Consider the following 12447-nt stretch of genomic DNA (forward strand, 5'->3'; position numbering starts at 1 on the left):
TCGGTTCCACAAAAGAAATAAAAATGAAGTTGATTTTTCAAATTTTCCAAATAATCTCAGTGCAATCATTGGTTGCCATGAAGAATAAATAATTGAAGAGTAAAAATATAATAGCTTTATTAGAGTTGGTATAGTCCTAAAGAAGTTGCGCTGGCCGTAATAAAACTAAAAATGTTACTTAGCAATATTCTAATGGCAGGATTGTCTGGAACATTTATAAAAAAATCTAATTACTTCCTTTCCATAATCTGAAAATATTTCAACAGAAGCTACCGGTTCTCGAATAAAGATAGTATAAGCACATACATAAGTCCTATACCCAAGCTCTACCAAAGAAAACACAAAGAGGGATATAATAATGTAAGACAATTTATTAACCCTCCTAGATCCCCATCGTTATCCCGGTCCGAGGTAGGGATTCTTGAGCTCGCTCGCGTCCGCCGGCACATTGTGGAAGAACCGCAAATGTTTCTGGTAACTTTTGGCATAATGGAAGGACTGCGGACAGTGCGGGCAGTGCATCTTCCGGACGCAGTTGTGCACCTTGCCGCGGCTATTCTCGCCCTTCAGCACAAACACCTTATCGCACTGGTTACACTTGTACGAATCCTTGGCCCGATGTTCCTCCGCGTGGTGGGCAATCGAGTGCTGCAGAAACTCGGCACAACTCTCCTTGGCCGCCAGACAAATGCGGCAGGTGTGCCGCCCCACCAGTGCCACTTCCGGCCTGTACGTTCCGGTTAGCTTCTCATCCAAACACTGGAAGCACGCTTTGCTGTACCTTTTTTTATGAAAAGGAAAAAAAAAGTTAGATTAGAGTGCATTCTTCGAATAAGCAGTATCAGAACATTCAAATTTGATTGATTGATTATATGCTTTAGTAGTTTAATATGGTAAACTGGAAGCTCACCTCTCATGATGCTGAATGTGAACGTTCCGCTGGAAGAAATGTTTCTCGCAAATTTGGCAGAAGTATTTTGATCGGGATATTTTGATTGATGCTGAGGCAAACAAACTGGAGCTAGCAGGTTGCAGTTTTGATAAAACAGTTGTTGAGATGGTCGGTTGAGGGCCGCCTGTCGGGGAAGGAAAAGTAGGTGAAACCGGCCCCATTATCGGTGGCAAAACGGGCGATTCCGGGCTGTTCCAAACACCGACGTTGCAATACGCGCCGGAAATCTGTTGTTCCGGCCAATTTCCACCGCCATCGAAAAGTGGGGGCGTTACAAAGTTCAGCCCGTACTGGTCCATCAGGCCGCCACTATTCATTTGGGGGTCTTCATTGAAAAGTTGGTCCAATGCTTCCGGTTCCAGTGGGCTCGGCTCTAGTTCCTGCTTTATTTCGCTACTCGGAATGACAGCTGCTGGGAGTGAAGCCGATGCCAGGCAGCTCAGCGAGCGCAATTCTTTTATCCTCTTCTCGGCCTGAACGCACGTTTGCCGAAATTTAACGCACAATTCAAAGGAGGCACAACATGTTTCACAGATTTTGTAATTGATGTTTTCCGATGTGGAGAGCTGAAACAAAAGATGAATGGAATTCATTTTAGTTCCTCCCTGGCTCTAAAACATTTTGAAACTGAACTTGATTTGATCTATTGGGAATAGTTTCTGAATACCGCGATTAGAAAATTCTACCAACTGAAATTTATTTATAGATTGATTATGTTCATTTGAAATCACTGAAGGATAATTTACAAAGCACCTAAATCATATAAGTTTTCAAAACAATCAAAAGAAAGACAATCATAAGCTGTTAGTATAAAACGCCTTAATATAGGCTGAACAATAAAGGATTCTAAAAAAAGTTGAAAATGAAAACAAAAAAAATATTTGGGGAGTTTCACCAATTCTGCATTCAGATTCAAATAAGAATTCAGAATTCAGATTCAGAATTCAGATTCAGAATTCAGATTCAGAATTCAGATTCAGAATTCAGATTCAGAATTCAGATTCAGAATTCAGATTCAGAATTCAGATTCAGATTCAGATTCAGATTCAGAATTCAGATTCAGAATTCAGATTCAGAATTCAGATTCAGAATTCAGATTCAGAATTCAGATTCAGAATTCAGATTCAGAATTCAGATTCAGAATTCAGATTCAGAATTCAGATTCAGAATTCAGATTCAGAATTCAGATTCAGAATTCAGATTCAGAATTCAGATTCAGAATTCAGATTCAGAATTCAGATTCAGAATTCAGATTCAGAATTCAGATTCAGAATTCAGATTCAGAATTCAGATTCAGAATTCAGATTCAGAATTCAGATTCAGAATTCAGATTCAGAATTCAGATTCAGAATTCAGATTCAGAATTCAGATTCAGAATTCAGATTCAGAATTCAGATTCAGAATTCAGATTCAGAATTCAGATTCAGAATTCAGATTCAGAATTCAGATTCAGAATTCAGATTCAGAATTCAGATTCAGAATTCAGATTCAGAATTCAGATTCAGAATTCAGATTCAGAATTCAGATTCAGAATTCAGATTCAGAATTCAGATTCAGAATTCAGATTCAGAATTCAGATTCAGAATTCAGATTCAGAATTCAGATTCAGAATTCAGATTCAGAATTCAGATTCAGAATTCAGATTTTTTTTTTTTTTTTTTTTTTTTTTTTTTTTTTTTTTTTTTTTTTTTTTTTTTTTTTTTTTTTACACTAAACTAAACCAAACTTTATTTCCATGATTCCATTACACTTGATTACATTATTATGTTCATAAAGCTACCAAATACATTTACTAATTGTTTCATGTTTCTCCATCTCCATTCTACAAATTGTTTCTTAAATTCATACATACTAGCTTTCGGAAATCTTTCTATCAGAAAACTCATAACATGAATTACTAGCCATTGCCCACATTTCAATCTTTTCTCTCTTTCTTCAAGGTTGCAACTCAACAGGTCTTCTGGTTTTGCACAATCGATTTTCAGTTTTATACGAAGTGTATCTTTCAACCATTCCCATATGATTTTGGAATTAGGACATACTTTAATTCTATGCTCATTATTGTCATTTGGGCCAGAACATTCATTACAAATCACATTTTGTAAACCTCCGATGTTATAGCTAAACAGTTTTTCTTTGTTTGGGACTAGGTCATTCAAAAGAAGGAACATATTTGAACGGTCTGCGCTCGGTATCCATTTCCAGTTGATGTTAAGCCAGATTTGTTTCCATTCCATTTCGGGAAATCGCTCTACAATTGATGGTTTAGTTGACCTTGCATTTATTATACTCCAATATACTTTCTTTGCAGTATCCAAGTGATCTAATTGTTTTACCAGCTTTGCATCTTCAATCCATTCTTTGGTATTACGACCTAATATTTCTGGGTGCATTATCCTCAACAAATAATCTTCATGTTCTTGGTTAACATCCGGATTATTATTAATCAGAAGGTTCCTGATAAATAAAGCTTTGGTTTTTGCTGCTGGGTCTACTAAATTTAATCCTCCGTCTTCGGTAGCCAAACACAACTGATCTCGACATGATTTAAAAATCATACCACGCCACAAAAAACAACCGATAATCGTTTTCATTTCTGCCAAGTGTCTATTAGTGGGGGGTAAAATTTGTGCGATGTACCAAATCTTGGATAATATGAAAGTATTCAGAAACCATACTCGTTCGTATAAATTCAGTTTCCGAGCAGAATGAAGACTGTTTCGATATTTGATATTAGCAATGATTTTATCATAATTTACATTCACCATTTCCGTCCATTTTGGAGTTACTATCAACCCGAGAACAGTGATTTGTGATTTTTCAGTAAGCTGAATCGGCCCACCCGTACAACCGTTGAATCTTAAAAAGCATGATTTATCCATGTTCATCTCAATACCAGCCAAAGCAGAATAAGAGAAAATGATTTGGAGAGCTAAATCAAATTCATCGATGTTTCTTACGAAAATATTTAGATCATCTGCATATGCTACAATCTTTAGTATGTGATCGTATGTCATGATTCCCTGTATGCTAATATCAATGGAACGAATTAAAGGCTCAAGATAAAGCACAAAAAGCAGCATACTTAGTGGACATCCTTGACGTACGGATGACTTTATCTCAATATCTTCTGTCAAAAAGCCGTTGAAAATTACTTTAGAGGTAGCCTTCGTGTACAGTCTTTCGATGCACTGTATAAAAGTTTCAGGGAAATTGAATTTTCTCAAAATTATCCATAAGAGTTCATGGCATACATTGTCAAACGCTTTTTTAAAGTCCACACTTAACAAAAATCCTTTAAATCGTCTTGTTTCGTTAGCTCTAACTACTAATCGGCGTACTTCTTTAAGGTTATTTAAGCATGATTTGTCCGGTATACAAGCTGCTTGACCACATCCAACAATATCTGGTAATGCAGAGGTGATTCGGTTGTACAGAATTTTGGTAAACGTTTTATAATCGGTGTTCAGCTGGCTAATTGGTCGATAATTATCCAAGTTTGTTTTATCTCCAGATTTCGGAATCAAAGAGATGATACCGGCCGAAAACTCCTTAGGTGGGATCATGTCGCCTTGCAAATATCCATTAAATATAGAACACATTTCCTTTTTGATTAAATCAAAATGCTTTAAATAAAATTCGTAGTTCAAACCGTCTGGCCCAGGAGATTTTTTCCTCGTAGAGTTTTTGAGAACAAAAAGTATTTCATCTTCAGTAATTGGAGATAAAAGCATGTCTTTTTGATTTTGGTTGAGCTGTTTTGATATGTTGTTTAAAGGATTTCCAACTGAGTTAGGTAATATTACTGGGATGTTTCTTGTTCTGAATGTTCTAGAAAAGTATTCTGTGATCATTTGCTTAAGTTTTTGAACATCTGTTACATTTGTTCCATTTTCTTTAAGGCAAAACCTGGAACTATTTTGAGTCTTGTTGACTAAAACTGAAACCTGGTATATATTTATTTTTTCTTCAACTATCAATGGTTTATTTGGCAGGTGATTCCCAAGATAATTTAATCGAGCATGTTCAAATTCCATAAGCTTTGATTTTATAACTTGAATATCGTCATCAACGTTTTCCCCAGCCTGCTGTCTAGCGGAAAGTGAATCGAGTTGAGCGTATAACGCACTTTTCTGACACCTACTGTTATTGTTGAAAATCCATGACTCATTTTTATAGAAACTCCTTGTCTTCATCTTAAAAGCAAAATTCCACCAAGAGTTCAAATCTGCATTAAAAAGATGTCTTTGTTTTAAATGTCCAACTTGAAGACCGTATCGTGTAGCAATTTCCTCTTTTTCCAAAAGCATACTGTTTATTTTCCAGTAGCCTTTTCCCCGAGAAACAAAACTGTTAGCATCTATTTTCAATTTCAGAATCAAGGCTGCGTGATCTGAAAATGGTACGCAAAGTGTTCTGGCATCGACAACTCTATCTAAAATAGAGTGAGGAGCGTAAAAACGATCTATACGAGACTTTAAGTTGGCTCTAGTAAAAGTGTACTGATTTTTTCCAAGTTGTAAAAAAATATCTTTCAGGGAAAATAGTTGAATAAACTGATTCAGACCTGTTGAGTAGTTTTTGTTTGTACCGTTACTATCCTGTGGATGAGTTATACAATTAAAATCACCTCCTATTAAAGTAAACAAACAACCTGGTTTATCCATATGCGGGGCTATGGTTTCCTTGAAAAGTTCATCTCTATCTCTCTTGTGGTTAGATCCCGATGGAGCATAAATGTTTACAAAATTTATATTATTAATGGCTAATGACGTAATTCTTCCTTCCAAATCAAAAAGACTTCTAGTCTGTTCGAATGTGTTACGAATGAGAACGCCTGTTCCTCTGTTGCATGTCCCTATATTAACAATAGGATGAAATCCCGGAAGAAAATTAAAATTTTCAAAAACTAGCTCCTGCACAAAAAGCACATCGATATTATTATTTATAATAAAATCTTTTAAAAGCTGCTTATTTATATCGTTATTAGAACTATTCAAATTTATACTCCCAATAGTCATTGTATATTGCATTTTCGGTTATGTTTAGCTCTCCGTGTCTAACTTATATAATAAAAAATCACCTCAACTCTCACGAGCGAGCTTTTCACTTAGCTTTTTTTGTTTCGAACGGGTGCGAATTTGTTGAGCTTGAAGAAGGTCTGCTGTTTCCGGTATTCTGGAAAGCTCCGCATCTCCATCTGAAGAGTCCGATGATGCAGCTTTTGGCAATGCTCCTCTCTTCGTTCCACGGCCTGCGATGACTCTCCAATTTTCGGCGTCTTCATCTGGATTCTCTGAGAGAGTTTCCACCGCTCGCTCCGGGTTTGCGTCCTCATCAGCTGATGCAATTTCCACCACCTCACCCATTGTGTTCTCTTTTTGTTGTTGCTGTTGTGACTGTTGTTGTTGTTGTTCTTGTTTCTCTGATGTTTTTGGAATCAAGGTCACCATATTTAGCGACACATGAGAAGTAGAACTCGGCCCTGCTGCAAGAACTTGACTGTATGATGATGAGCTACTTTTTCCTGCCTCTCCCCCGCTTCCAGCATTGAGCTGTAGGCGGTCGTTCACCGTCTTTCTCTTAGGACAATCCTTTTTCATGTGGTTAGACGCTCCACAAGAAAAACATTTATTTTGAAGTCCATCATAGTAGGCTCGAGCTTGGAAGTGAAGTACGTGAAATGTTGCCGGTATTTCTTTGGAAACTTCCATATGGATGCCCCTCACTCCATTCCATATGGGAAAACCGGTATCGGCGCCATACCGTTCTCTCACCATACGATAGATTTTGCCATACTTCTCCAGCACTTGAGCTATCTCCGAGTCTTGAATATCCGGTGGCAATCCGAACAAACGAACATATTTGACAGTGTCTTTTGCTATTGTTACAGAAACTTCGATAGAGAGACCGTGTCCATATTCAAATCTTGCGCTTCCAGTAACCTTCGAAAAAGCTAATTGCATGTCTTTTTCCGATTTAAACACAGCGTATACGCAGCACTCTTTAACTTCCTTGTACATAGCACTCAGAGTTTCAGGAGAAAACCCAACTTTCTTGAAGAAAGCAAAAATGTCCAAGTCCGATGGCATTGGTTTATCAGATCCGAAGTAAATCCGCAGTGAATTTGTGCGGAAATTCCGAATAACTGCATTACTTCCAGTGGTCATTTTGCTTAACACGTCCGTTTATAAAGATAAAGGTTTCAACGATGAAACTAACAAAGGCAAATTTGCCTTGACAACAGGCACTTAGACTGCACTATGGAAACACGTCTTCTCACTTCAGCGTCCAAAAGAGAACTGATTCAGAATTCAGATTCAGAATTCAGATTCAGAATTCAGATTCAGAATTCAGATTCAGAATTCAGATTCAGAATTCAGATTCAGAATTCAGATTCAGAATTCAGATTCAGAATTCAGATTCAGAATTCAGATTCAGAATTCAGATTCAGAATTCAGATTCAGAATTCAGATTCAGAATTCAGATTCAGAATTCAGATTCAGAATTCAGATTCAGAATTCAGATTCAGAATTTAGATTCAGAATTCAGATTCAGAATTCAGATTCAGAATTCAGATTCAGAATTCAGATTCAGAATTCAGATTCAGAATTCAGATTCAGAATTCAGATTCAGAATTCAGATTCAGAATTCAGATTCAGAATTCAGATTCAGAATTCAGATTCCGAATTGAGATTCAGAATTCAGATTCAGAATTCAGATTCAGAATTCAGATTCAGAATTCAGATTCAGAATTCAGATTCAGAAATCAGATTCAGAATTCAGATTCAGAATTCAAATTCAGAATTCTGATTCAGAATTCAGATTCAGAATTCAGATTCAGAATTCAGATTCAGAATTCAGATTCAGAATTTAGATTCAGAATTCAGATTCAGAATTCAGATTCAGAATTCAGATTCAGAATTCAGATTCAGAATTCAGATTCAGAATTCAGATTCAGAATTCAGATTCAGAATTCAGATTCAGAATTCAGATTCAGAATTCAGATTCAGAATTCAGATTCAGAATTCAGATTCAGAATTCAGATTCAGAATTCAGATTCAGAATTCAGATTCAGAATTCAGATTCAGAATTCAGATTCAGAATTCAGATTCAGAATTCAGATTCAGAATTCAGATTCAGAATTCAGATTCAGAATTCAGATTCAGAATTCAGATTCAGAATTCAGATTCAGAATTCAGATTCAGAATTCAGATTCAGAATTCAGATTCAGAATTCAGATTCAGAATTCAGATTCAGAATTCAGATTCAGAATTCAGATTCAGAATTCAGATTCAGAATTCAGATTCAGAATTCAGATTCAGAATTCAGATTCAGAATTCAGATTCAGAATTCAGATTCAGAATTCAGATTCAGAATTCAGATTCAGAATTCAGATTCAGAATTCAGATTCAGAATTCAGATTCAGAATTCAGATTCAGAATTCAGAATTCAGATTCAGAATTCAGATTCAGAATTCAGATTCAGAATTCAGATTCAGAATTCAGATTCAGAATTCAGATTCAGAATTCAGATTCAGAATTCAGATTCAGAATTCAGATTCAGAATTCAGATTCAGAATTCAGATTCAGAATTCAGATTCAGAATTCAGATTCAGAATTCAGATTCAGAATTCAGATTCAGAATTCAGATTCAGAATTCAGATTCAGAATTCAGATTCAGAATTCAGATTCAGAATTCAGATTCAGAATTCAGATTCAGAATTCAGATTCAGAATTCAGATTCAGAATTCAGATTCAGAATTCAGATTCAGAATTCAGATTCAGAATTCAGATTCAGAATTCAGATTCAGAATTCAGATTCAGAATTCAGATTCAGAATTCAGATTCAGAATTCAGATTCAGAATTCAGATTCAGAATTCAGATTCAGAATTCAGATTCAGAATTCAGATTCAGAATTCAGATTCAGAATTCAGATTCAGAATTCAGATTCAGAATTCAGATTCAGAATTCAGATTCAGAATTCAGATTCAGAATTCAGATTCAGAATTCAGATTCAGAATTCAGATTCAGAATTCAGATTCAGAATTCAGATTCAGAATTCAGATTCAGAATTCAGATTCAGAATTCAGATTCAGAATTCAGATTCAGAATTCAGATTCAGAATTCAGATTCAGAATTCAGATTCAGAATTCAGATTCAGAATTCAGATTCAGAATTCAGATTCAGAATTCAGATTCAGAATTCAGAATTCAGATTCAGAATTCAGATTCAGAATTCAGATTCAGAATTCAGATTCAGAATTCAGATTCAGAATTCAGATTCAGAATTCAGATTCAGAATTCAGATTCAGAATTCAGATTCAGAATTCAGATTCAGAATTCAGATTCAGAATTCAGATTCAGAATTCAGATTCAGAATTCAGATTCAGAATTCAGATTCAGAATTCAGATTCAGAATTCAGATTCAGAATTCAGATTCAGAATTCAGATTCAGAATTCAGATTCAGAATTCAGATTCAGAATTCAGATTCAGAATTCAGATTCAGAATTCAGATTCAGAATTCAGATTCAGAATTCAGATTCAGAATTCAGATTCAGAATTCAGATTCAGAATTCAGATTCAGAATTCAGATTCAGAATTCAGATTCCGAATTGAGATTCAGAATTCAGATTCAGAATTCAGATTCAGAATTCAGATTCAGAATTCAGATTCAGAATTCAGATTCAGAATTCAGATTCAGAATTCAGATTCAGAATTCAGATTCAGAATTCAGATTCAGAATTCAGATTCAGAATTCAGATTCAGAATTCAGATTCAGAATTCAGATTCAGAATTCAGATTCAGAATTCAGATTCAGAATTCAGATTCAGAATTCAGATTCAGAATTCAGATTCAGAATTCAGATTCAGAATTCAGATTCAGAATTCAGATTCAGAATTCAGATTCAGAATTCAGATTCAGAATTCAGATTCAGAATTCAGATTCAGAATTCAGATTCAGAATTCAGATTCAGAATTCAGATTCAGAATTCAGATTCAGAATTCAGATTCAGAATTCAGATTCAGAATTCAGATTCAGAATTCAGATTCAGAATTCAGATTCAGAATTCAGATTCAGAATTCAGATTCAGAATTCAGATTCAGAATTCAGATTCAGAATTCAGATTCAGAATTCAGATTCAGAATTCAGATTCAGAATTCAGATTCAGAATTCAGATTCAGAATTCAGATTCAGAATTCAGATTCAGAATTCAGATTCAGAATTCAGATTCAGAATTCAGATTCAGAATTCAGATTCAGAATTCAGATTCAGAATTCAGATTCAGAATTCAGATTCAGAATTCAGATTCAGAATTCAGATTCAGAATTCAGATTCAGAATTCAGATTCAGAATTCAGATTCAGAATTCAGATTCAGAATTCAGATTCAGAATTCAGATTCAGAATTCAGATTCAGAATTCAGATTCAGAATTCAGATTCAGAATTCAGATTCAGAATTCAGATTCAGAATTCAGATTCAGAATTCAGATTCAGAATTCAGATTCAGAATTCAGATTCAGAATTCAGATTCAGAATTCAGATTCAGAATTCAGATTCAGAATTCAGATTCAGAATTCAGATTCAGAATTCAGATTCAAAATTCAGATTCAGAATTCAGATTCAGAATTCAGATTCAGAATTCAGATTCAGAATTCAGATTCAGAATTCAGATTCAGAATTCAGATTCAGAATTCAGATTCAGAATTCAGATTCAGAATTCAGATTCAGAATTCAGATTCAGAATTCAGATTCAGAATTCAGATTCAGAATTCAGATTCAGAATTCAGATTCAGAATTCAGATTCAGAATTCAGATTCAGAATTCAGATTCAGAATTCAGATTCATAATTCAGATTCAGAATTCAGATTCAGAATTTAGATTTAGAATTCAGATTCAGAATCCAAATTGAAAGGTCAGTAGGATATTTTGAATATCTTCAAAAGTTTATTAGTTTTTTTTTTAAATGTCAGGATTCCAACTTTTCAAATAAAATTTTGACAACCGATTTCAAAAATTGTCAAAACGTTACGAAGTTTCATTGCGATGAACACAACTTCAGCCTAACGAAAGTTTTCTTGAAAACTTTCCCAATATATCAATCACTCTAGAGCTAGAGACTAACCTCAATGGTCGTCAGCATCCGAACGTTTTGAATTACCAGGTTTGGATCTTTGTGCAACCCGAAGAGCAGATACAGCTGCCCATCATCGCTCAGACAGAATCTGCACACCGTATCGAGTTTCGAGTTGAGATCGAACATCACTGGAAGAAAATTACACGTGCTTTTCGAATTCGCCCCAGCTGATATCGGCCAGGAAAAACGGTTTCGATCGAACTTATCACTTCCGCCAGGAAACTTATGTTGCTGCTTGGAAAAACATTGGATCAGTTCAAATCGTTGAAGTCGACTAAATTTTCGAAACCGAAACACGCTCAGCTCTCGGTTGAACCAGCAACTGGGTGAGGAAAAAATCAAATTTTACCATAAACACAACACACCGCGCCGCGGCCGTTCATATTCATTCATTGAGAATTCAAGTTTCACCGACGGCGACGTCGAGCTGGGGTGAAATTTAAAAATAAATTCAAACTATTTTGAATTTTCATTTTTCGACCTCGCTTTGCTCCGGGCTTCGTGTGGACTCACGGATTGAATATTTATAATCCCCATTTTTTTTCTCAATTTGTTGGTGCGAGCTCTATCTATCTATCTATCTAGTTTCAGTTTTGGGACCAGCCAAATAAGAATTTATTTCGAATGTGTTTTTTTTACTTCGTTTTTATTCGAGCTCGGTTGATTATTTATATCTTTTTGAAATTGATTCGGGTTTTGTGGATTGTTTGCTAGTTAATGTAGGCCCTCTTTGGCCCTTGAGAAGGAATTATGGGGGAAAATCATAAAAAGTACTTATTCGAGGAATGTTCCCCGAATGTTTTCTCTGAATGAATATTTAAATAACTCGTTAGTACCTTCTCTTGTTCTATACCAATTATGATAATAAATTTCTCACCCTTAGCGGTGAAAGGTATGATCTTTTAATAGGAACATTTCAAGGTTATAAAAATTAGAACAAGTTCACTCGTGTTGAGGGGAAAAGTGGTCGAAATTTTGACACTTGTAGCACATTTTGAAAATTTCACCATGCAAAAATGCTTTCAAGATCTTTAGGCGTTGAATTTTGTTAAAGCACTGTTTCTATTTCAGCCGAAATATTGCTATTTTTGCATCACAGCATGCGAAATAAGAACACGTGTTGTAAAAAAAAACTTGAAGGCCGCAGATCTTGAACATGTTTGTGCATGATAAAGTTTTCAAAATGTGCTAAAAGTTGTAGAGATCTATAGTAGGGTAGAGGACCCTAAGACAACAGCTTAAGGAAGCTTTTTTCATTAGTTCAATAGAATTGCTTTCCATGTTGGTTTAAAACTGTCATTCATTCATTGAACTATATTTTTAATATTGTGTTATGAAATTATGAAGGGAATAGATCT

The 12447-nt window shown here is 35.2% G+C and overlaps 1 protein-coding gene across 1 annotated transcript; it reads right to left on the bottom strand.

The window, feature by feature from the left end:
• Positions 1-385: 385 nt before the first annotated feature.
• On the bottom strand, positions 386-11393 carry LOC129747467 (uncharacterized). The gene is made up of 3 exons (XM_055741709.1): positions 11078-11393; positions 911-1518; positions 386-781 (listed from the first exon to the last, which is right to left on the bottom strand). Exons 1-3 carry the CDS (start codon positions 11213-11215, stop codon positions 397-399), a joined length of 1131 nt encoding a protein of 376 aa, XP_055597684.1. The 5' UTR covers positions 11216-11393; the 3' UTR covers positions 386-396.
• Between the last annotated feature and the right edge of the window lie 1054 nt (positions 11394-12447).

Source organism: Uranotaenia lowii, chromosome 2 (assembly GCF_029784155.1).
Source record: "Uranotaenia lowii strain MFRU-FL chromosome 2, ASM2978415v1, whole genome shotgun sequence".
Lineage (NCBI taxonomy): Eukaryota > Metazoa > Arthropoda > Insecta > Diptera > Culicidae > Uranotaenia > Uranotaenia lowii.

Excerpts from the sequence above, each read along its gene's own strand:
- LOC129747467 (XM_055741709.1), bottom strand. The coding sequence starts at position 11,215 with ATGTTCGATCTCAACTCGAAACTCGATACGGTGTGCAGATTCTGTCTG. Across the intron at positions 1,519-11,077 it reads GGATGCTGACGACCATTGAG|CTCTCCACATCGGAAAACAT; the intron begins GTTAGTCTCTAG and ends CTTTTGTTTCAG. Across the intron at positions 782-910 it reads CACATTCAGCATCATGAGAG|GTACAGCAAAGCGTGCTTCC; the intron begins GTGAGCTTCCAG and ends TCATAAAAAAAG.